At 38.9% G+C, this 26,099-nt stretch overlaps 1 protein-coding gene across 2 annotated transcripts in view; it reads left to right on the top strand.

Annotated features, from left to right (window-relative positions):
• Nucleotides 1–26,099, top strand: part of NPAS3 (neuronal PAS domain protein 3) — a 1,017,265-nt gene that overhangs the window by 488,917 nt on the left and 502,249 nt on the right. The window contains exon 3 of one of the 2 annotated variants that reach the window (XM_023731480.1): nt 24,295–24,377. In XM_023731480.1, coding sequence (XP_023587248.1) covers nt 24,295–24,377 — 83 coding nt within the window. The remainder of the gene's footprint in view (nt 1–24,294; nt 24,378–26,099) is intronic. The other variant, XM_004376526.2, reaches the window with a different exon arrangement.

The following is a 26,099-nucleotide window of genomic DNA, read 5'->3' as shown; positions in this document are numbered from 1 at the left end:
GTCACAGTCTAGTCCAATCCCTGTCTGAAGAGTTGGCCTCGGAAATTGTTTTAGTTCTGGGCTGATAGAGAATCCAGGGGCCATGCTTTCTGGGGTTCCTCCAGTCTTAGACCATTAAGTCTGGTCTTCTTACTAGAATTTGAGTTCTGCACCCCACCTTTCTTCTGCTCCATCCAGGACTCTCAGTTGTGTTCCCTGTCAGGGAGGTAATTGGTGGTAGCCGGGCACTGTCTAGTTCTTCTGGTTTCAGGCTGATGAAGTCTCTGGTTTATGTGCCTCTTTCTGTTCTTGGGCTAATACTTTCCTTGTATCTTTAGTGTTCTTCATTCTCCCTTACTCCAGGTGGTTGGGACCAATTGATGCATCTTAGATGGCTGCTTGCAAGCTTTTAAGACCCCAGACACCATAGCCTAAATTCAGACTTTAGTAGGATACAGAACATTTTCTTAATAAGCTTTGTTATGCCAGTTGACCTAGATGTCCCTGAAAGCATGGTCCCCAGACCCCTACCCCTGCTACTCTGTCCCTCAAAGTATTTGATCATATTCAGGAAACTTCTTAGCTTCTGTTTATTCCAGTTGTGCTGACTTCCCCTGTAGTGTATGCTGTCCTTCCCTTCACCTAAGGTAATACTTGTCTACTATCTAGTTAGTGAATAACCCTCACCCTCCCTCCCCACCCTCATAACCATCAAAGAATGTTGTCTTCTGTGTTTAAACCTTTTCTCGAGTTCTTATAAGAGTTGTCTGGAAGCTCATTTTTAACACTGTACTACTTGCTCATGAAATAAATTGCTGTAGGCTAGGTTTGACATTTAACATTTGAATAAAAAATTTGTATTTGTCAGTTTATATCTGCCTTTATAATTAAAAGGATTTAGTTGCATAAAGTTTTACACATGCTTTTCATATATCAGTCAGCAACTCTTCTTCTTTCCCCACTTCCACCCTGTCTTAGTTATCTAGTGCTGCTATAACAGAAATACCACAAGTGGATGGCTTTAGCAAACATTTATTCTCTCACAGTCTAGGACACTAGAAGTCTGAATTTAGGCTGCCAGCTCCAGGGGAAGGCTTTTTCTCTCTGTCTGCTCTGAGGAAAGGAAAAGTCCTTGTCATCAGTCTTTTCCTGTCTAGGAGCTTCTCAGCACAGGGACCCTGGGTCAAAAGGACATGCTCCGCTCCCAGCGCTTCTTTCTTGGTGGTAAGAGATCCCTCTTCTCTCTGCTTGGTTCTCTCTTTTATTGTCTCAAAAGAGATTGACTCAAGATACAACCTAATCCTGTAGATTGAGTCCTGCCTTATTAACATAACTGCCTCTGATCCTGCCTCATTAACATCTGAGGTTAGGATTTACAATGCATAGGATAAATACATCCGATCACAAAATGGAGGACAACCACACAATGCTGGGAATCATGGCCTAGCCAAGTTGACACACTTTTGGGGGGACACAGTTGAATCCTTAACACATCCCCACTTTCCTGGGCCTACTGTAAGGCCAGCCCATTTCAGGTTGATGTCATTATAAAATACCATTGGAGAGGAAAGAGAGAAAGGAAGGCACATGTTTGGTGTTACTTGTGTGTGACACCACTGAGTCAAACATCACCATGCCTCCCACAAATTCCTGGTTATGCAGGTGGAAAAGGAGAGTGGGGGAATAGTCAAGGTCAGGGGTAAGCAGAGAAAGGAGTAGAAAGGAACTGCATGCAATCTCCGAAGTGCCTCCCTCTCTCCTTTCATTTGTACTTGGCCAAGTAGTTAAGTGAAATGTTAATGGGAAGAGACATGGCAAAGGAGTACGTTCCAGAATATTTATATTTCCCCAAAAGAAAGACAAGAATAACTAATTTGCTCTAAAAGTCAAATATATCAAAGTGAAATAAATGCAAACTTTATTTAGCCTATGTGAAGCTCTTCTTCTATACTTAGCTTTTACATAATGAAACTTGCCCTAAAAGACAGGAACAAAATGAGAGAGGCAAAAGATTGAAAATCCGGTTTCAAGAGCATAAACGTCAAATTGCCATTTGTACTGATTTTCAGGTACAATTTAAAAATTAATACAGAATGTTTGGGCTGTGGATAGTATGAAGGCTTTTTATTGTAACCCTAGACAAAACTTTATCGTGCTATAAAGAAGTCAGGAGTCTTTAGGGAAAATTGTAGTTGACAGGAAAATAAAGTCAGTTTCACTTAAAGCTAAAAGGTATCTACTAGGTCAAGAGATCCTTATATGTATCTTTTACTTTAAAGTGCATTTATAGCTTGTGAAAGGAAGCTGGTTTATATTCTTGAAGTTATCTTCCTTCTCTTGTGTTCCCAGCACCTGGGTTAGCCAGGTAGAAGGATATGGAATAGAGTTTTTATTACTCTGCTTGTAGCTCATGAGCTGGTATAACCAGTCTAAGGATGAATGTGCAGTTCAAGAGACAAGCTGCCCTCTGCTGAGACCACAGATTTCCCTCTCATTTTTAGCTTCTCAGCTAGGTACTTAAACACAAGTATCTTAAATGACACTGCGTTTTGGAGTCTGATTTTGTTCTTCACTAGCCACTCTCAGTTGCTGGCAATCAATCATTATCATCATCGCATAGTTACGAAAAGACTGTGGGCATATAGAAATGTCAGTTTAGGGTTAAGATAGTTTAAACTGTGATCTTTGTCCTCAGGGAAATTAGAATCTAGTGGAAAGATTTATAAACACAAATTTTCAATTTCCATTTTATACAGCATGTGTGTCCTTCATAGAAAAAATAGTGTAAATAAAGGTTGGGTTCCTAGGTGAGTCCACAAGCCTGTATGCCCATGGTGGGACTGAGTGATCAGATGGACTATCCTGTCCTGCATTGTAGGTGCTGGGAGCAAACTGCTTTATGGTCCCAAGGCAGGAGGGAATGTCTTTGCCTCACCTGGGCACTAGCATGGTGCTGGACACCATTTTGAAACAGGTCAACATTGTTCAGCATACCTTTCCATTAGTATTGCTGTTGTCTCCTTCCATTGCTAGTAACATTTCTTCAGGCCCAATTTTCTTAAAGTTATCCTACATCTACCATTCTAAGTCTCCCATTTGAGGGTAAGGCGGGTAAAATATCATCCTTACACCAAACGAGTTCTATACTCAAAAATTGTCTTTTTCCACGTTATCAAACCTCCATTTCTCTTAGTGCGTCTCAATTCCTCTAGAGATTAAGGAAAAAGCACACTGGTAGCATCAATTCGCGTTGCTGTGTGAATTATTAATAGTCTTTTCATCTACTTAGAAAATTCACTTTCTAAACAAGCATGCTTGTTAAATCAGACAAGTTTCTAATGGGTGTTATTTCAGACACTGTAGCAAAAAAGGAGGGAAAAGTGCCAAATATTTCTTAAATACTTTTAAGAAGACCACTCAAAAATATTTATTGGCAATAGGGGTAATAGACAAGAAAAGCCATGTCACAAATTAGAATGTGGGCCCATGCAGAGAAACTATGAACAAATGTAAAGTGAATGCAAGAAGAGCATTATGGAATATGTTGTAGGAGCCCAGAGCAGAGCAGGATTCCTTCCAGCAGTTCACTGAGGGAGTCTGTATGGGTGAGGTGCTGGACGAGGCTGGAATTGTGGAGTGTGAGGGTAAAGAGGATTCCAAGCCAAGAGAATAGTTTAAGCAAAATCACTGGAAGGCTAGTCAGGGGGAGCCTGCCATCCAAGGAAGTCCCTGTTTCTGAAGAATTCTTCCACTGTGGAGGGAGGGAAGATTGGAAATCAACACATAATGAGCATGCCCTGCATTTTTGTGTACTTTAATTCTCATAACAACCTTAGGAGCAAGCATTTTAAAGAAGAAGAAATCAAGGCTCAGCAAGAATAAAGAACTTGCCTAAAATCCCATAGTTGTTAAGTAGCAAAACCAGGATTGAAATCTTGATCTGCCAGATTCTAGAACCTGCACTCTTCTCATAGTACAGCATCTCCCCTTTTCTTCCCCCAGGGGACTCCCCAGCACCCGTAAAGGTGAGGGTGGGGACGGGGAGGGTAGGATGGGATACTTAATAAGCATGGGTCATTTGTAAGTTGAGAATTATCTATATGTGGATACATGTATTTAAACTATATGTAGATAGAGAAGGCTACTAATGTTATCTTTCACAATAATACCCACTGCCATCGAATCGAATTCTGATTCATAGCGACCCTATAGGACAGAGTAGAATTGCCCCATAGGATTTTCCAAGCTGTAAATCTTTACAGAAGCAGACTGCCGTATCTTCCTCTCTCAGAGCAGCTGGTGGGTTCGAACCACTGACCTTTCAGTTAGCAGGCGAGCTCTTAACCATTGCACAATAATAGCATGGTTAAAAGGAAACCTTCTGAAAAGAGGGCTAGTTATGGGGCCCCTGATTTTGAAACCAGTAGCTCAAGTGACTTGTTTTTAACCACTTTTTTAGTTCGTTAAGAAACAGAGGTGTCCAGAATAAGATTTTTTTTTTTTGGATATGTGTAGTTTTATCCTTTTTAGGTCTTTTCTGTCAAATGCAGCACAATTTTACCGCCAAGAACCATTTGTTCCTTCAGATGGCAGATTCAGTCCTTCCAGTCCTTCCTAGGGCCTACTAGCCACGCCATGCCTGAAGTTTCCCTTCGTGTCCATCTCTTCGTTTATACAAAGACCCTTAGTCTTAATGTCAGTTTGAATCTGTTTGTCTGTCTTTAGGGATATGAAATGTTTTCCGTTTTTAGAGGAAGTGTTCAGGATTACCATTTTGCTGAAGGGGGACTGTTTGGTGTCACTAACGTGCCTCTACTTGGAGTTAGGTTCTGCTTCACTCCTGTTATTTCCAGCCTGAGTTATCAATTGTGCACTTCCCAGGCTCGGTGTTTTCGACGTCATTGCTCATTGCTCTGCTGAAGAGTGGCCATAAGACACTGAATAAACCAAAGTTAATGTAAAAGTGCTTTGAAGAATTTTGTTGAGGAAGGAAGTTAGCAACATAATTTTAGTAAATGGAGATTTGAGGGATTATCTATGGGTTTTCTTTACTTAGGATAACCTTGTTTACAATGTTACGATTCAGAAGAATTTTCTGCACTTCAGTGTGTTGGTAGGGATGAATATAGCTACAAATACAGCTTAAATGTACTCCCTAGCCTATTATATTGTTCAAAAAGTCATTTTACCCAGGAATGAAAATAGAGGGATAGGGCCCTGGATCCAGACTAAGCTACTAAGAAACAGTTATAATCAAATCCTTTTCATGATAGAATTATATTAATTATGGAAGGTGAGTGTATGTATCATCTTTCCAGACCTAGCTGATGACAAATTGTATTTAATGAATTACATAAAAAACGAACTCATCCTCTAACAATCATGATTATATCAACTAGTTAGGTTTTTGCTTCTTTCTGTGTATCTGTCATATTCAAATACTACATCTTGTTGTTAGTTACCATAAAGTTGATTCTGACTCATGATGACCCCATGTATGCAGAGTAGAACTACTTCATAGTTTTTCAAGGCTGTGAGCTTTTGGAAGCAGATCGCCAGGCCTGTCTTCTGACGTGCCTCTGGGTGGGTTTAAACCTCCAACCTTTTGGCTAATAGTCCAGTGCTTAACTGTTTGTGCCACCCAGAGACTGCATTCAAATAGTAAGTAGTGACTTTTCATAGTTAAAGAGTCAGATTTGCAAATACCATTTTAATTATTCCTACCATCCTTCCTCTTTTTTTTTTTTTTTTTGGTTTGTTTGAAAGAATACACATACTGTTGTGATCAGATATAATACCAAGGGGATGCTTCTTCCCTTTTTCTGTCATTTGATGATAAACTTTGTTAGTTATAAAATCAAATCATTTTGTGCATTATGAGTCACGTGCTATGAGACTGACTCAGTTTGGTGAAAAGGAATTTGTCCCTCACTGATGGGGATATGAGCTTGCTGTGTTGAACTCCTGCTGAAAGGGAGTGGGGATGCTAGTGGCATAACTGAAAGGAAAAAGTTTTCATCCTTTTATACCATACCTGGTGGAATTATTGGAGCACAGAAGATTGTTCTCCAGCAGGAGAGAGGCGTTTCCGCCTTGGTAGGGAAATCTCACACTCCAGGTCCTTTGACACATCACTGACTGTTAGAGAGCATGGAGCCAGTGTTTACTGCTAGTCCTTGGTGTTAAACAGCCCTCCACTGCTTTTATTGTACCATTAATTGCACTTAATGCAGCTGCATTTCTAGTACGCTTGGCTAGGCTCTGAAAATTAAGTAGAGGGTACTTTGTTATAAAATTCACTGTAATGAGCTCTGGTGGGACAGGGTCTGTTAAGTTTGAAATTACCTTGGGCCGTTTCTAAAGGACTTCTTAAAATATTTCACATCTATAAAAGTTTGTAACTAGATAAATAGCCATGGAGACTGTCAGAGCAGGCAGAGGGGCAACCACATTTCTCCTCAGTGCATCTTTGATAAAATTTGAATGTTCTGAATATTTGAGAGTGGTATTTGTTTACCATGTTCTCCTCTGCCTCCTGCATTTGCTAAGGTCCTAGTTTTCCATTGTCAGTACTTATGCTCTGCTTTAGCTGGTTCTTGCCATGGTTATAGACTTCTTTTTTTTTTTGCTTTTGAATCCAAATCATACAAGGAACCAGAATAAATATAGGACCCCCCTCTGGGTGTACATAAATTGGTTCAAAAAGGGGTCACACGTCTAAGAACAAAACACTGAAGAGACAGCTGTAACTATTAGCCGATTAGTTTAATGTTACAACTACCAGGCAGTGCCTGAAACCGATTCCTGGTACCTGGCTAATAAATGCATAAAACGACTTTAATTCCCCCAGTATTCTTGGGCTAGATGACTGTTGTAATGCTTTGCGGCTAATAAAATTTCAGATTGACTAATTTACTGGGTAGCTTTACCAAAACATCCTAGTAATCCATATATACTCATTAGAGACAGGTCCAGAACACATTCCCTTAGGACTGATTTGAAAAACCTTGTTGGGATCAGCCTCACTGAGCTTTAGATGCACTGGCACAAATCAGGTGGAGGATCTTCTATGGTTTTAGTGCTGCAGTTTATCTGAGTTTTGTAGTTAAAGTTTGAGCATGAGGTAATTAGAGCCCTCCAAGCCTGAAATTCATGAACCTTTTCCCCCTTTAATAGACTCTATGTGAGCTTGCCAAGCATACTGTTTGACTGATATATACTGAGGCTTTGTTTAAAAGCCTCTGGTGAAAATGTAATTTTAAAAAATCCAAAATCGGTTTCCTTTTATTTTTAGCTCTTACACGTGTAAACAGGGAAGATTGCTGCGTGTTATTACTGAGGGTCAGTCTGCAGTCTGTTGTGCCCTTTGGAAATATTCACCAGTCATAATCAAATACACGGTACCCGTGCAGCACCACACCTGCTGTCCAGATGGGTCTGACAACAAACACGTCAGCCGATCAGGACTGAAGGATAGAGGGGACAGGAAGCTGTGGGTCTGTTTGGTTTCCTCTGCTGTTTATCCCTCCTGGCAAAGACTGGAACCTTTATGTTGCTACCATTTTTGCAGTAGCTAGTGGTCGAGTGTGTGTGTCTGCATTAGGAGGTCATAACTTAATCAGCTTCCCAATACCTGCCAAGTATGTATATTTTCAGAAGATGAGAATTTAAGTGCTAATTAAAAAATAAGTATATAGACACACACACGCATATATGTGTATACACGTGTGTGTGTGTGTGTGTGTGTGCGTGCACGCGCGTATATTCCGTACAGGCACACCACACCAGCTTTCTGCATTTACTCTCATAAAAGATTATGCTAAATGTCCATAATATAGAATCAAATATCAGCTGGAGTTTTAAAGATTTTCATATATGCCAAGATAGTCTATCTCTGGGACAGTTCTACTCTGTTCTATAGGGTGGCTATGAGTCGGCATCGACCCGATGGCAACGGGTTTGGTTTTTTGGGGATTTTAGTAACCATTTCTGTTATCCATATTTGTGAACAAGGCGACGGCATATGATTTACTCTGCCTAATTTGTAGTTTGTTTGTTTTATCATTTACAAATAATTCCTAGAATACACATTTTTGAGGAAGGGGAAAGGAACTAACATTTACTGAATACCTCCTATCTGACAGAAATTGCTGAAAATACTTTATATACATTATCTCATTTAATCCTTGAACATTTGAAGTAGGTGGCAATGTATTCATTGTTCTGGTTAGTGTAGTTCTCTGAGATTTTCTAATTGGTCCTTGGTTACACACACCAAAGGAAGTGACAGAAATGTTCTACTTGTTTAATATTACCTCGGTCCCTTTCTTTAATCTTCATCATCAGAAGCATTTTACAAACATCATTTGCATTTTAACAGAGAGATTTTTAAAAATTCAGATTCAATTCACATTTACCTATTTAATACTATTTCCTAGGTATGTACTAAAAACTATCCTAAACATTGGCATTTAACCCTTGCCACAATCCTGTGGACAAGGTACTGTTATTTTACTATACAGATTGGGAAATTATGACTTGGGTGGCAAGTACCTTACCTGTTGTTTAAGCAGAGCGGAGACTAGAAATCAAGATTTCTGACTCTAAGCAATGTGCTCTTTATCCTCCCCAACCTCCATCTTTTTTTAAAACAACTTTATTGAGTTCTAATTGACATAAAATAAACTATATATAATTAATGTGTGCAATATGATCAGTTTTGCCATACTTCCTCACCCTAGAAGCCAAAATCACACTCAAGATGCTAAATGTTTGCATTGACCCCTGTGTTTCCTCATACCCCTTTTTATGGCCTTGAAATGCCCAGGCAACTACTGACTGGCTTTCTGACATGATAGATCAGTTTGCATTTCTACCCACCACCCCCATCTTTTTAATACTCCTAAATACTTAGAGGTTAAGACGAATAAAATTGTCAAGATCCTTTGAAGGGCATTGCAGAGGACAAAGCTAGACATATGTTGACATACTAATTTTGGAAGTTCGTTCTCTTTTTTTATGGAAGTTCTTTCTTAAAAAGTGAAGTCATCACATGAGCTGAATAAACTGTTTAAGACAGTAAATACAGCCTGTTTCATCTCAACCATTAGTTAAATTTTGAAGAAAAAATGCAATGGCAGCAGTGCTGTGAATTAACTGAAATAAAATTAACCCAGAAAAATAAAAGTGACCACATAGTCTCTACCAGATGCTGAAAGCCCCAAAGTGGGCTGTCTTGGAGAGGAACAACAGAGAATAGCTAAGGGGAACAAGGTGGGGAAGCTAAGGAGACCATTTTGTATTCTCTTCTGAGGACAATGAATAAGGAAGATGGAAGAAGAATTGATGCCTTTGAATTATGGTGTTGATGAAGAGTACTGAGTATATCATGGACTACTAGAACAAACAAATCTGTTTTGGAAGAAGTCCAGCCGGAATGCTCCTTAAAAGTGAAAATGGCATGACTTCATCTCCATTACTTTGGACATGTTATCAGGAGGGACCGGTCCCTGGAGAAAGACATCATGCTTGGTAAAGTAGAGGGAAGACCCTCAATGAGGTGGATTTACACAGTGGCTTCAACAGTAGGCTCAAGCACAACAACGATTGTGAGAACGGCACAGGACTGGGCACTGTTTTGTTCTGTTATACATAGGGTTGCTATGAGTTGGAACCGACTCGATGGCACCTAACAACAACTAACAACAGGATAAATTGTCTTTCTTTCTTGCCACCTGGAAAATTTAACCTCACTGAAGGTGAGACAACTGTTCCTATGAGAAATATTTATTGGAAATCAAGGCCATGTTCTCCACCACACATAGTAATTCCTAGCTTCTTTCTTTATTGGCTCAATCAAAATTCATTAAATAATGCAGAAGGAATATGGGGTTCTTCTTTCTCTTTTCAGTTGCTTTCCAACAGATTAAAGGCATTTTTTGATTACTTAATATTCTTTAGTTCATACCTGGGTATATTATAGTCTCTTGCAATACTTTCCTATGAGTATTTAAATAGATTTTGGCTGTAAGGAATAAATAATTATTGATTTTGTGATCCAAGAGCTGTAGGGACTTCAGAAACAATTCCAGGTAACTCCTCTGCCTGTAACATTATAAAAGCCTTTGCCATGGCAAGTGATACAAGAACAGAGAGACTGGGGGCCAACTGGACCAGGAGAGTGCCTCCTTGTTGATGGGTGAAGTGATGGGTGCAAGAGGTGAAGGGGAGACCTCAAAATAGCATCATCCCAAAGTGTGGTCTTGCACGTTTTATAACACACTGGCTTTTTATTAAGCCTGTCTATATGGAGTTTCATGTTTCTGTATTTCTTTTTCATGAAATTGGCAAGAAAGTCACTCCAGCAATGGAGAACATTTATACAGCAGAGAAAACCAAGGAAGAGTGAGATAGCTTCAAAGTAATGAGCGTGCAGTACCAGAAGACTGAAGACTCATTAACAGTGGAGGAGAAAGGACAGAGGTATCAGGGGACAATGATAGTTTGATTTGAGATGTGTTTAGGCAGCTTTCTGTGTAGAAATATACTGCCTAATGTGGATCGTAGATCCCTATGTTGTTCAGTCATCAGGTAGAAGAACACGTTCTGAGACTGAGATCCCTGTTGAGGCAGACTGGGCTACCACAACATGGAACATCATTTTTGTAGATTCAGGTTATTAAAATTTTGAATTTAGTCTTTTATTTTAAATAGTATATAACCTGCCTCTCAGCTTTACCTAAACTGCTGGTAAGTAATTTTGCAGATTCTTTTGAGTTTTTTCCATCTCTCTTCATCTTTAATGTTTGGGTATTGCTTGATTCTTCCTCTTGAAGTATAAACATCCTCGAGTAGAGAAAATTTTTTGTATCTTCACCCTGCGTATTTTCCTACTACTTTCCCTGCCTGCCCAGCTTTCATGCTTTTTTCTTCCTTTCACTTCCAAGTTTTTATAGAAGGAGTTTAAAATAAATAACTGATGGTTTTCACCTCTTATTTACTCCTCAAGATCTTCAACACTCTCCTCTGACATTGACATAGCTGATGAGTCTCTCTTTAAAATGTTCCACTCTTCCTCTTTCTTCGACACCGCTGCCTCTTTATTCACCTCCTACCCCTCTGGCTCTTCATTCTCAGGCTCTTTGATGCTGTTCTTTCTCTACTTCCCTATAAATGCAGATGTTTCCCAGCTCTGGCCCTCAACCCTTCTCTCATTCTGCACATGATTTGTTTTCTCCATTGTGTAAATGGGGAAATCAAGCATGCCTTCCAAAGACCCTAGTCTCCATTCACCTCAGGCCCTCCCATGGTTTTCACTCTTACCTTTGTGCTGAAGACTTGAAATCAAGTCCTCTTCTATGCCAAGCCTCTTTCCCATCCTCAGGCCCACTGGTCATCTCCATAGTCATGTCCTAAAGTTCAGCTTCTCATCTTTTCCTTAACACCTTCTCACCTTCCTAAATCTCCTGTCTCCATACTTGACTCTTCCTTTTCCTTTGTCAGTTAATCACAAAGCTCTCTCAACCTTACCTCTTAAATATGTTTAGAATTCAACTCCTCTCTGCAGTCTCAACCAACTTATTTACTAAGGTCAGATTCTTGTCATTTCTCTCCTAGACTAGACAATAGCCACATTTTCAGTTTTCCTCTAACACATTTCCACACTGTGTACCACTACCCTAGTGATATAACACACACATGTGCTTGTGTCTGTGCCCTGCTCAAACTCTTCGAATGGAGCCCCATTACTGTGGGTAAACTATAAACTCCTTTGCAGTGTTTGTAAACCCATTCATGACTTGCCTGTAGCTGTCCTCTGGCATTCCTTCCCTACCTGTGGCACTCCAGCACTTATTCTGTGCCATTGTGCATGCTCTTCTCCCTGTCCCAACCACTCTCTCCACCCCTATCAATCCCTGGCTTGTTTGCCTGGAAAATATCTACTCATTTCTTGCCCAGATACCTTCTTCTCTCTTACATCTTTGAATTTCACTAGAGTTGTACGCTCATTTTCCTGTGACCCTTCAAGTAAACTATTATTTTAATAACAGAATACATTTCTCTCTTCTTGAGGTACTGTCCTCCTTGCTACTTCCTGAACCCAAAAAGCAGCTCCCATCTTTATACTTTCTTTCCCTCCACCTAAAAATCACATCATTCCCTCACTTTATTCATGTCTCTGTTCAGATATTATGTCCTTGGAGAAACCTTCCCTGAATTCCCTGTCTAATACAGATCTTTTTGTTATAACCTTTCTCCTTTCTTACCCTTTCCCCTTTATTTATTTTTCTTTTTGTGTTGTTGTTTGCCATCAGCTTGGCTCCAAGTCATGGTGACTTTGTATATAATAGAACAAAATGTTGCCCAGTTCTGTGCCATCTTCACGATCACTGGTATATTTGAATCCATTGTCACAGCTATTGTGTCAATCCATCTCTTAGGGTTTCCCTTGTTTTCACTGACTCTCTACGTTATGAAACATGATGTCCTTTTCTAGTGATTGCTCTTTCCTGATGATGTGTCCAAAGTGAGCTTAGAAGCATCCTCACTTCTAAGGAGCATTCTGGTTGTATTTCTTCTAAGATTTTATTAATTTTTTATATAGTACTTATAGCTAATGTGTGTGTATTATTACCATTGTTGTTATTAGTAGTATTGTCTGACTCCCCCACTAGAATGTCAGGTTCATGCAACAAATTTGTCTGTCTGCCTTGTGCATTTTTCTATTCCTATTACTAGAAGGCGGCACCTAGTAGGCCCTCAGTAAATATTTAGATGGGTAATTGAATTGTATCTTTGGTAATAACATCATACCTGGCACAGAGTAAACATTTAGTAAAGGTTTATTAAAATAAGAAACATCGAGTATGCATTTAACCATGGTTAAATAAATTCCCATGCCTGACCCTACCAAACCGAAGAGACCCATGGCTTTCAGAAAAAGAGAAGCAAGACAGCTGGAAGACAAATAAAAATGACTGGCTAGTGGCAAAGTCCGTTCTCATCAGAATCTCAGTTCAATTATTCAGTTCAGATTTTTGGCAAGTGATGCAGATTCTTTTTCAGAAAATGTTGATTGATTGCACAGTTGTACCCACTTCATTTGCAAACCTTCATTATCTCTTTTTCCTTTCCTCCCTCCGTCTGCATTTAGAAGGGGAGGAGCAGTGTATAATTCCACAAGGCAATTTTTGTGAATAAACCAACTAAGTGGCTGTTTCTTTCAGTCTCACAGTCTCCTCACAGAATGCAAGTGTCTTGTTTAGTTATGTATTCTCTCTTGTCTGAATCTCCTTGCATTCATTCACTCAAGGATTCATTTAATTACTTATCAGTCAGTAAATCACTCATTCAGTCCCACTAAGTGCTGCGCTGATACAGGGTATATGTGGAGGCTTGACTCTTGTCTAAAGCCAGCGTTCTTGACCTGGGTCTATAAACGGGTTTCAGAGGCTCTCTGGAATTTCTGTAATTGTACAGGGAAGCCTGTGAGAGCTAGAACTCAAGTTTTCCACCTTTGACAGGTGCACTCTTACCACTTTTCTTTCACTCTCTTGTTAGTGGAAAATATTTCAGTTTTCCTTCTCTGACAGGTTTCTGCCTTACACGGGGTCTGGCTTTTGCAGGTTTTACTATATATATAAAATTCTGTGTTTGAATATTGCCTTAGGAAGAGAGTTTGCTTAAGAACTCTGTTATTTAAAGAAAGAAACACATTAAGAGCCTTTAATAGAGAAAGGCTTGAGCTCAGCCTTGAGTCTAAATAATAGATCCCCAGAGTTAGGTTTTTTCTCCTTACTATGTTTCACGGTGGGGATGTGATGGGGAATGGGAAAGTATATGCTTGTGCATGTTCTTAACTCCAGGTCTGACAGTCTTATCAGCCTGTTTACTGATTTGTACACTCCAAATAGTGCTCATTTTCTTCTTTAGTTTCTAAAACTTGGTCTAAAGCATAACCTCTACAGGTCCCCAGGAGGAAGGCAGCAATGGTTATATTGCATGCAGGATGCAGACACTGATCTGCTCATGTAAGCAAGACCTACCTCCTGCTCAGTTACCATTGATAATTGTGTGGGCTTTTGTTTACATGGAATCAGGGGGAATGTGGTGATATTGCAAGAGCCTGTTTTGGTTTCCAGTGGTGGTGACTATGAACGTTTACCTAATCAAGTTATGTCTGAGGCATTCAGTGTCTTAAAACGAATGCCAATTACTGCTGGAACAGGGCATGAGTGAATCCTTCAAAAGAAAATTCAGTGGGCAGTTGTTGATACTCAGTGAATTGCTGGCTCTCTGCCCAAGTACGTGTGAAATGTTTGCACTGTTCTGAGGCTCTGATTGCAGTCTGGCTCGCAGGCTTTGTGGTGACGATGTAGATCGGAGATCAAGCCACAGGAAAGGTGGAAGCTGAGGACACTGTACAGGGAAAAAGTCCTATAGTACCGCTAAAATTGGGATACAGGTAGTTCATTTAGATAAGTCATCTTTGGCCCAGCCTTTGCTTTTCATAACAAGGAGGAGGTAGTTGGCATGTGCTCAGTGCCTCCCATGGGCTGGGCACTGTGCTCTAGAATGTTCATTCATTCACAAGTATATATTGTGTGCTTTCTGTGTGATGGGTAGGCCCTGTTCTAACTGCTAGGGTTACAGCAATGTAAAAAATGATGCCCCTGGCTTGTGAAGGTAACTTGCTAGTGGAGGAGACAGATAAAATACATGTAAATTCTATGAGGAAAATTAAGGCACAGTTGGGGAGATTATATGTCCCCACAAAAGCTCTCCGAGGCATTAACCCCTTTTACAGAAGGAGAAATTAAGGTCTACATAGACTACTTTGTCCTAGACAACTAAGCTAATTAAAGATAAACAGAGGATTTAGAACTTGTTCTGCCTGACCCCAAAATCCAAACCTTTTCTCTGTATACAGCTGTCTCCCAATGATGTGACCCTTCCTCTTGTGCTCTCCCTGTCAGCACAGAGGACAGACACCATCCTGGCAACAAGTCGATTGTCCTTAGCGTAAGGGCCCTGAGTCACGAGAGTCTCCTTCAGAACTGCCAGGTGAAATGACAATCTGATTGATCACTGAATTTCTTTGTACATTCCATGCTGCGTGCTATGATGTGGATATGCATTTCAGGGGGTTTGATGTAAGCAGTGGTGTTTAAGTAGAGGGGTAGGTACTAGATGAGTGAAATTGTCAGGGTTTTCAAACAGTGCTGAGTGGAACTTACTCCTCTTGGGTGTAAGCATATGGCTGTTAAGCAATAGTGTTGACCTCCAAGAAGGCACTGTGGTAGTGGGAATATCCAGCCCAGGAAGTGTCTGTGGGAGTGTGACAATCCATTGGTGTGTGCCTAAGGAAAAGCAAGTTGGAGCAGGGTAAGGTGATGATCTGGAACCTTGCATGAGTACCTATGTTAATGTGCATTTGCTCTGGCCTTCATATCTGACCAGTGGACCACAGGGACCTGAAAGTTAGATTTCATTGTTCAGATGAGCTCACCCTCAATACTCCAGATTCTGATGCCTTTACTGACTCTATTTTTCCCCATCCCCATCCTGAGCTGATAGTTTTACTCATTGCATTTTATTCATTTGCTTACATGTCAGTTTCCCCACTAGACTCTGATCACCTGAAGGGTCAGGACTGTGCCTTTTAATGTGTATGTCCTTTGTCATGGTGCCCTGCACAGAGCAGAGGCTCAGGAAATATGTTGCATGGATGCTTTTATCTTTCTTCTCCTGATATATAAAACATCTGGAAATGGAAATGGAAGCCTGGCTTACATCTTAAGTACCTATGTCAGAGGCTTAATATCTCTCATAAGTGCACACTAAAGTTTGGATGAATGAATGTAATACCGTCACCTGAGATTGTAGAGCTTCGGAAATTGATCAGAGTGACTTTTGAGTAGCAGGCACTGCTATCGGCAGAGCATTGTGTCCTTTGGACCAATACCTCACTGCCTCATGGAACTATTTATGTTGACTTTTCTTTTGGCAGAAAGAAAGTCCCTGAACACACTGTCAAGCATTGACCTGGCCCAAAAGCTAGAAGGAAAGGGAGAGAGAATGACTGAATATATAAATTGATGAACAGGAGAGATAAGAGGGAAAGAACAACAGATATTACCTTCTTTCTCACACAGCCACACGCATGGCTCCTGCAGATCCAGTGTTCTTAGTTCCCTGTTGAATCAGTGGCCCTAGGAAGACCCAGTGGGTGGATGGAGCATTAGACTGGAAGTAATAAGGTTGTGCCTGACTTACTGTAGCATTTGTAACAGATGTTACCAGTGTCATAACATGAACCTTTGGGATCAGACTGAAAGAAAATCAAGAGAACAGATGTGGACCTCTTCCTTTTACCGGCGAGTGCTGACTGACACTGCACTAATTCAGTGATAATCTCCACCCCCTTCTTACAGAGTGGAATCATGACACTAACAATTTGTGTTCCATTGAGGTCCGAAGGGTTGAGGGCAGTAGGAAGCAGTCATCTGAAAGGCTTTTAAGACAGTTTTCAAAATGAAGGTACAATCTGTTATTTCTTTTTCTTGAGGGAGCACATCAAATCTGACCCCGATTAAAAATTTAAACTTCTCAAAAAAAATTTTCTTAACATATCAGTGGGGGAGATAATTTCTACCAATTAACGGACAAGTATTAAACTTTCCAAAGTTAGTGCTGTATTTAAATCCCAAATTTGATGTGTTCTCTCCATTTCTTCCTTTGAGAAATGTGATCAGAAAGGACAAGGTGTTTTTTCTGTGAACTGTGTGCTTAACTTACAAGAGCTACGTTGCTTTCCTGCCTGACTTAAGCAGAGTAGGTGATTTATGGAGAAAAGTGATCATTGGAAGAAGGGGAATTTAAACGTGACAACAAGAAAAGAAGAAGCTCAAAACTCAGGTCTGAAGATTGTGCACAAAAGCAGAGCAGCTTTCTATGTCAGGACATAGACTTTGTGAGGCTTACTCTGTGTGACCCCGTGGACTCTCCTATCACACAAGACTGTCCTGCTCAGTGGACAGCAAGTCTGACAAAGAAGTGGTTACATCTTAGTCATCTATGCATCTTGAGTAGGCAGCAGAGTGCCCACCACAGAGTGAGGCTCAAGACCTGTTGCTACTATAGCCATGAAGTCAGAATAAATTAGTTTATACTTTCTTTCTGGGTTCATGTTATATTAAGAATCAAGACTCTGCCACTCTAGGAGTCTCATAGTCTATTTTCTTCATTCTGAAGATACTTTATAACTGTCTCACTCTTAACGCCTCCCTGTTTGAATAGGGTTGTAATCCAACATACCTCATATCTCTGCTGAGAATCCAAAGATAGGACTTAGCCAGGGTCCATTTTTTACCTTTTATTTATTTCTTAAAAAAAAAATGGAAATTCTCATTTTTTTAACTATGGAAAAACCAAACCAAAAACCAAACCCATTGCTGTCAAATCAGTTCTGACCCATAGTGACCCTATAGCACAGAGTAGAGTTTCCCCATAGGGTTTCCAAGGCTGTAAATCTTTAAGAAGCAGACTGCCACATCTTTCTCCCAAGGAGCCTCTGATGGGTTTGAACCACAGACCTTTCAGTTAGCAGCCAAGTGCCTGACCACTGTGCCACTAGGGCTCTTTTCACTGTGGAAAGGGAAGTTAATTGTTAACTTTAATCTTCGCATCCAAAAGCAATCCCTCTCATGTCAAGTTATTGAAGCTAATAAGCGTATTGAGAAAAGACTTAGATATCTTTTCAGTTGTTGTAGGACTTTAGTCGTTAACAAGTATCCTTATTAATATTTATATACATTGTTATTTTGAAATGATTGAAAAAGTAGAATTGGAATGATTGAGGAATAACTGCCATTTGGATTTGTAGTGATTACTTCTGCAGTATCAGGAATGGAAGGCATGCCCTGGGCTATTAGTACAGCTGGTGGCATGGATCTCCTCCCCATATGCCTCCTTGCCTTCCCTTGAGGATTTCCCTCATATGCCCCGATCCTCACCCTTTGGTTCAGGCTGTGGATCATCCCTGCATTTTTCTGAGGTTCCCATCCTCAGTGATGTTGACAGTCAGAGTTTCATCTTTCCCTCAGGTGCTGTTACTCCAAACAGCAGCTTAACACACTGCCTGAAGAATTTCATTAGAGGGAAGTGCAGGTTCTCCCATGAAGAATGTTAATTACGCTATATGTAGCCTTTGTGAGGGATGTACAGTAGTTCCTACAGTGACTACCAGATTGTTAGAGAAAGGCCATTTGTCCCTTTCCCCAGCTACAGTAGGAAAGTAGGGACTCTGATTTCCTTCAGTGTGAAAGAAAGAGGGAGAAAGGACAAAGTGAATCTTTAAAATGGAAAACGTCTGCAAAAAAGAAGTCCCTGTAATTGGTTGCTGATTGACTACGTGGAAACATTGTCAAGAATTATTCTAGTCATACTTGGGTACTATTTCACATCTAGAGAACTTTGCAATTTTGGTGTACAAAATTTGAAAAGTTTTCCAAAGTCATATGACTATTATTTGATTCTTAGAAGATGAAAAGTGCATTAGAGTTTTGTATGTTTTCCCCTTGGTTCCTTTCTAATAGAAGCAATGGACGCATCTTTGAGAAAAGCAGATATGATTTCTTTTTCCCAAATTCAGCAATTTATTTAGTAAGTATTAATACTTCCACAGTCATATCATCCCTAATGTTTTTCCATAATGGACCCAATTCATACTTAAATATTAGAAGAAACTTAAATATGTACTACATCAAAGAATTTTGAATCAATATAGGACCTGTTAAAGCTGATTTGTTATAATGTCAGTGAAATCATTTGATTAAATACCTCTTTTGTATAGATTCATAGTATAATGTGTTAATGAGTCCTGGGATATAAATTATGAAAATGTGCATTTTTTTTATTTTTCAAAATCCTCTAAATAATTAATTTAAAAATAAATCTAATATGTGCATACTCCTAAATACAGGTGTTTTTCTTTCATGGATTTATTTTTCGTTAAGCATGCGGGTTAGGAACGACTTTGCCTACTTCTCTTCTCTGGCCTTCCTTTTTAAAAAGCAAAAATTAATCTTTGTGAAAGTGCATCAAAAAAGAATTATTATTATTTGTTTTCAGATGTTTACTTGATGTATTGAGTGGAAACCCCACATACAGTAATTTGTGACAACAGCGTTTCCGTTATAGTGTTGCTGTGTTGGTTAAGCTGGTAGCCAGTACTAATTATTTCAGTGTCTCCTCTCCATCCTACCCAGTCTGTTTAAGGCATACATAAACACTGAGGAGTTTAGAGTTGCAAGGATGCAAGTTGTGAGTGTGGGCATTTGACAGAACTATGAGGACCCATTTCAAAATGATGATTTGGTCCCATATTAAATGCAAACGTAGCAAATTTTACTTTGATGGGGAAACACAGACACAAATACACCCCCCGCAACACACACACACACACACACACACACACACACATACACATACACACTAACATATACCTTATAAACCTCTGAGGCTCCTGGGAAAACCCTCTCTGGCTTCTTTGGCCCTACAGTGAAGGAGGCTAATTGAGATTCTTCAAGGGAAATCCCTTTTCTTTTTCTTCGGTAGCCATGGAAAGACTCATTATGCATTCTAGACTCCATTCTCTCCCAGACCCTGACTTTGCCTAGCCCAGTTGCTAAAGCCTAGGAATTGATGTCCGGGGATTCCATTTAGCATGCTCTTCAGTCTTCCCTTCCCCCAAACTCAGTGGGAACATATCCTTGCCCCTTGGAGGAAGGATTCAGAGGGCCACCATCAGAATAATAGCTTGAAAGCGGACCTGGCATTGAAGCTTGGCTTTTCACTTGGCTGCTGATTCCATTCTTTAAATTCTACCTATGGAACTTTAAGGCAACATAGGTCCGTGGTGTACCACACTGCTCGCCACTGTGGGAGCAGTGGTGGGAGTGAGAAAATACCCCTAAAATGCTCTTCTCTATCTGACAATGACTACTTTTCCATAATAAAACAATCCATTGGAAAATGTTTCTCAACTTCATACTCATCTTTACTTTTTAGTATCTTTTCAAGTAATCCCTTAAATACAGAGCCCCTTTGTCTCTCCCTGCCTGTGGTCTACCTTCCTATTGTGAATTGTTCTGGCTAGGGATTGGACCAGCTCCACCTGCTCTGGTAATGGGGGCAGGGTGGGTTACAAAGGAAAAGGGCAGTGCAGGGCACAAGGCATGTAGGGCTCGTGACTTTTCTGCCTTTCATTATGTGTGTCCACTGAGCTGTCCTGTTTCTGTTTTGTAATGGGTTCTTCTGTGGCAAGCTGACCTTTTGGCTGAATAGGTCAAACTCCCACTGAGCTCTAATCCTCAGCCTTCCTCACGTTTGTGCATCCCCAAAGGTGACGAGCACTGCTTAAGAATATGACTGGGAGTGTGTGGTTTATTTCCCAAAAGAGTGATTGTCTTTTACTGCCCTGAATTAATTCTCAGAGACCACAATTTGAGGTTATGCTGAAGAGGCTATATTAGAACATTTTTGCTGACGTTGTTGAGCAACAAACTAATTTTTCAGATACATGTTTCAGATTGTGGTTTCCTTCTGTGTCTTCTACTTAACGAGAAAAAGGCCAAATGCGCAGTCCGAATGATTTGCCATATTACTTAGGATTTCTGAAAGGGACGATCACAGTTTCTTCAGTTGTAATTTTTTAAAAATCCTTCTCCCTGTTTATCTCTTCCATTTAAAGTCTGTTAAAACTCTCAGTGCTTTGTTGTTAACCCTTGTAAAACATGAGATAGTGCTATGGAGTTTGTTGATACTTATATGCTGGACCTAGGTTTATATGAAAATGCTTAACATTTTCTTTTAGACTACTTATTAGTCCAATGCTTAACTATTTGTATAACACTAGTTACTTGACAATAGCTAGCTATTTTCACACATAGGCACTTGGTAAATGTTTGTTGAATCAGATTTAAGTTGAACTACTATGGTTTGATCTTTGTTTTCTTTTAGCAATTTGTGTAAACCAGTTCAGCTCAAATTTCATGTCTCAATGTCGGTGAGTTAGTGATAAGGAATCACACATTCCGTTTATTTAGATTTAGCAATATCCTGTGTATTGTGTGGTTAATTTAATTAATGTTCTTTAAATTTCAAAAAGTAGTTTTTTTAATTGAACGAATTCCTGGAATATGTCAGTAGATCAGATTAAACACAATGACCTAGTCAGCAGCAAGTGCACACAGTGTCTGGGATACCAAGTAGCTTTAGAAACTGTCAACTTCCAAAATACCACAATCTGAGAGAGCTTCCTAAGCAGCGTGTTACCTTTTTGAGGGCGATGAGCCTCATTGTGGAAATGCCCATTAAATTTTTCTTTAGACATCAGTGATACTGTATATACTCAAGGAGATTAATATGAAGAAGCAAAATAACTGTATTTGCATTGTTCCTGAGGTATCAGATTATTGTCTCAGTTCTCAAAATGCCAAATATAGCTGGATAAAAAGTACAGAATAAGAAGTACATATTTAACATCTATTCAGCTACCAGTAATGCTAGTGTTAGAGCTGGGCTACTACCAGGGCATAATGGGCTCTTGTTTAACATATTTATGTTGGTTGTAAAATTAGGAACTGTCATTACAGCCCCACATCACCTGCATAAGTGCAAAACATATAAATCAAGAGAAGTTCCAGTGCCATAAAAATGCCATTGAACAGAAGAGCATGAAACTACTTACAAGTTACTTATGTGTTATGCTAACATGCACTGGGATGCACACTCAGATTTCTAGAGGATTTGAAGAACAAAGGAGAATAACTATGCATGTAGGACACGTGGATGTACGTTCTGGCGAAGACGTGGGAGCCACAGGCTAACTAATAAGGTCTTTAAATAAAATTCTTATTTTTTTATTTGCAACATTTATTTAGAGAAGAGGCTGAACTTCAAGTGGGGAAAAGGCAGAAACAGAAAGATTGCCAGTGGCCATGCTTGTCTAACTCCAACAGTACCTTATTGAAGGCAACTGTCTCCATGCTTGTAGAAGGCAGTTGGGCCATCATCTGTTGTTACTAGAGCACGCCTCCTAAACCTCCTAGTAAATAAACGCTCTCCTTACATTAGCTATGATGTTTTAGAATCCCCCTCTTAATCCAGGGCTTTCTAAAATAGTTTATGTTCTCTAAAATCAGTCCATTTTCTTTTGTAAGATGCAATGGTTTATTTTGAACTTTGTAATTGGAAGTCCTGAAGTGCTCCCAAATTATGAACTATTAATAAGGAGCTTTCTGAATCATAATCACTGCCTCCAGCACAAATGGACACTTTGAAAGTTTTCAACTTCCCTGTTCTCCCTCCCAAAAACTCCCCATCCCACAATCTTAAAAAAAAAAATAACTGCAGATTTTATTCATGTGGGATCATTCGCACCAAGCTACCATAATGTGCAATTACCACTCTAGAAAATGAAAACAGTATTCAGCAAGACAGCTGCATTATCAAAATTGCCAAAAGAGTTTTGAAGGGAGTAATGTGCATGTTAGAATAGGAAATTAATCCGAAACACACACACACTAATACTGTCTTAAGTATATCTGAGTATTAAACTTTTAAAATATTTGTCCTTACTTACGTTAAAGATTAATCTTAGGAGAGAAAAACTGATTTTTCTATCTTAAAATTATTGGTTGTGTGCTTTACTTCTGAAATAAATGAAAAGGTTGGGGTAGAGCTCTTCAAGTTCCCTTCTAGCTGATATATTCTTTGATAATAATCATACTTCAATTATACTTTATAAATTTTTCCATAGGAAAAAAAAATGCTCCTTTTGCTTTCTCTTGCCAGTAATAATGATACTTAACACTCATGGCACTTTCAAAGTGCCTTTCAGACACTGCAGACACTAACAATTGCAGGGGCAAGTGCTCTTCTTTTGCATGATGCAATAATCATAAGTGCATTTATATTATAATTCCTACTAAACTATGGATCCAACTGACTGACTCAGTAACTGAAACGAAACGGAATTATCCCACCAGCATTTTGCTGGAATTTTCTTGTCAACTAGCTAAAAGTATTTTTAGAAGTACAAAAGCTGGGGAATTTGATTTAATTTTTAGTTTGTAGTATCTAGGTTTGAAGGAGCATACATTTGTAATAAAATTTTTTAAGGAAAGCAGGAAGACATGGGGAATTTACTTGTTAAAAAATATAGAAAACATCTAAATATTTTCTTTTATAAATTACTGTTAATAAAACCAATTTTCATGATCTTGAGAATTAAAAAAAGAAGAAGAGAAAAAGTGCACAAAAAATAGATTTAAAAGCAAATTTGGGCCACACGCAAAAGATGTATAAGGAAAAGACCCTCAATCTTGTATCCTGTAAACATCATGCGTTAAGCCCACTTTTGTTAAGGATTGTGGGGAAGGTACCTACAGTCAAAGCATGAGGGTATGCAGATAAGAGGACTGACTGCTTCTTAGTAGGAGAACAGGGGTATTCATGTACTCCAAGTAAGGAGTAGTCACCAACCTGGATGGCGGACATGTAGGTAAGGGACCACCTGGGCTTCTCGTAAGTTTTATAGGAATAGTTACACGTGAGTATTCAGTAAAAACTCAATCCAGCCATCCTGAAACACTTATGCTGTTGCAAATGGTCATTTAATGAAAATCTCTTAATGCAACTTAATAATAGCCAAGATGCTGTGCTTATTAAATTGTGATAAAGTTATTGCATTAAAACAACAACAACAACAAAAACTTCCTGCTGGTTTTTTGATAGCTTAGAGAATATGGAAAATTTAGGTTTCTCTGAAGGAGCAACAGGCAGTGTCTGTATGCTATAATATGTCAATATCTATCTCAATTTTAGGAAACATAGTTTACTAATTAGTTTTTTAAACCAATCTCAGTATTTGTCTGGTTTTGATCCAGTAGAGGAAAAACAGTCCAAAGTAAAAAAATTTTTTTTTTTAAAAAAGGGGGAAGCTGCATGTGGTTTTTTAATGTTTTTAGAAGTTGATATTCTGAGTTGAAAATTTGGCCAGACAACTCAGAATCAAAATTCCCACTGAGATGTGTCTCTTTCAAAGCTCACTGATACAGTAACTAACTGGTAATGTAATTAGAGATAAATTAAACTGAAGGTGTGACATCTGAGCTCCAACTTAATTTTTCTTTTTTCTCTCCTTCCTTCCTCCCTCCCTCCCTTCCTTCTTCCCTCCCTCCCTCTCTCCCTCCTTTCCTTCCTTGCTTCCTTCTTTCCTTCCTTCCTCCCCCCACCTTTTTTTTTTTTAAGTTATAGGTGCACAACGAAGGAGAAGCCCCAGTGCACTAGCCATTGAAGTATTTGAAGCACATTTGGGAAGTCACATTTTACAGGTACCTTTAAAAGAAAAAGAAGCTTGCCTATATTTTACCAAGAAAAATCTATATATTTAGACAGTTTTTAAAGTGTTTGTTTTTAAATTTCAGCTATGCATTTAATTGTTATTTCATATTAGATTTATGAAATTCTTATGAATTCCTTTTTTTTCTTTTTAGAAAGCCATCCCTTGAGAGAATATTAATGAGAGAGGGAGGGCAAGTATTATTTGTCCTGTAATAATTTAGATGAATTGCACTATTTAGTTGATGTGCAATGTATAGTAGCTGGCTGTTCCCAGAATGATTGTGTGTGCGCTGTTTGCAAGTAGATATGTGTGTCTTTTAGAGCTGTATATTGTTTTTGGAAGAGCAAAGTTATGTTGTGAAAGTAATGTGACATTTTCATGTGTTGTCAAGTTTTGATTGTTCTTTGCTTGAGTTTGTGTTAAGTTCTTCCAATCTAAATGTTTGCCTCCTCAAATTACAAAATTTCTCAGGATGAAATTTTAAAGTATACTTTTAAGTAAAAGGAGACAAATAATGATAATTGATTTTCCCAATGAATTTTATGACAAATAAACGTTAGGCTTACTAGGTTGGAACTCCTAGTGAAGAGTCATCCCAAACTTGGCATCTTGCTTACTGAAAACTATTTTTCTTAAGATTTTTTTCCATCAATTCAGTACGTGTGCCTTCATCTGTGGATAATTATTCTACATTGTTCCTGCTTCCAGGATAAATGTTACCATGACAAACCGTCTTTTAGCTATGTAGGATACATTTTTAACGTGGTCTTAGAGAAGCAGACATGTTCGGAATATTTAGGCAGGTTACTGTATTTTGAAAACATAATTATATTTTTCTTGGATAAACTTTGGGATAAAAATAAAAATGAACTCCAGATTCCAGTCCATTCAGAATTCAAAAATGACCCCTATGGTGCTTTTAGTTTCTAGACAGCCAAAGTAGTATTGAATCCAGCATACTGTTCCCTAAAGTGTATATGCTAGAAAATTATTATCACCAGATTCTCCATAAAAAAAAAAAAAAATAGCTCATGGTCAAATTCCAGGAGTTTCCCAAAGCAGTGTCTTAGATTTTCAGAATTACTTGAGATACATATTCAAAGGATGTCATTCCTGGGCCTCATTCTGGATGTACTGAATCAGAATCTGTAGGATGAAGTCTGGTGATTTATGAATTTTAAGTACATTCTAGGAAGATTTTAATCTTCTGTCAGGTCTAAGACGTCACAAATCACATTTGCAAATTTAAGACCTTGAAAGGTCTTTCAGTACGGAAATATGTTAACTTTATTTAATCTTGTATTTTTCTTTTCCTCACTAATATCTCTTAGCATCCCATGGAACTGATGTTTCTTGAAATAAACCTTGAGAGATGCTGTTCTGTCATGCACGTAAAATTTTGAATTACCTTTGCAGTAACCTAGGATTCATTTCAAGAATACAGAAAAGATCATACTTGTTTCTAGATCTGCAAATTTTAATTCTATTTTTTCCTGCACATACTTTGTTCAGGATCTCCTTTATAAGTTTTGTATGAACATATATATTGTTAGATTCTGCTGATACGTATTGTTAGATTCTGATGTGATTCGGAACCATTTCTGTTTATCTTCTGAAGTAGTCGGTGCATAAAACTTAGTCAAGAAAGAAATGGTTCAAAGAATAGCCCTATGTTATTATTCTTTGAATTAGTTCTGTATATATTTTACTT

This window comes from Trichechus manatus, unplaced genomic scaffold (assembly GCF_000243295.1).
Source record: "Trichechus manatus latirostris isolate Lorelei unplaced genomic scaffold, TriManLat1.0 scaffold00043, whole genome shotgun sequence".
Taxonomy (NCBI): domain Eukaryota; kingdom Metazoa; phylum Chordata; class Mammalia; order Sirenia; family Trichechidae; genus Trichechus; species Trichechus manatus.
The sequence above is the reverse complement of the archived record's forward strand: the minus strand, read 5'-3'. Positions and strand labels throughout refer to the sequence as shown.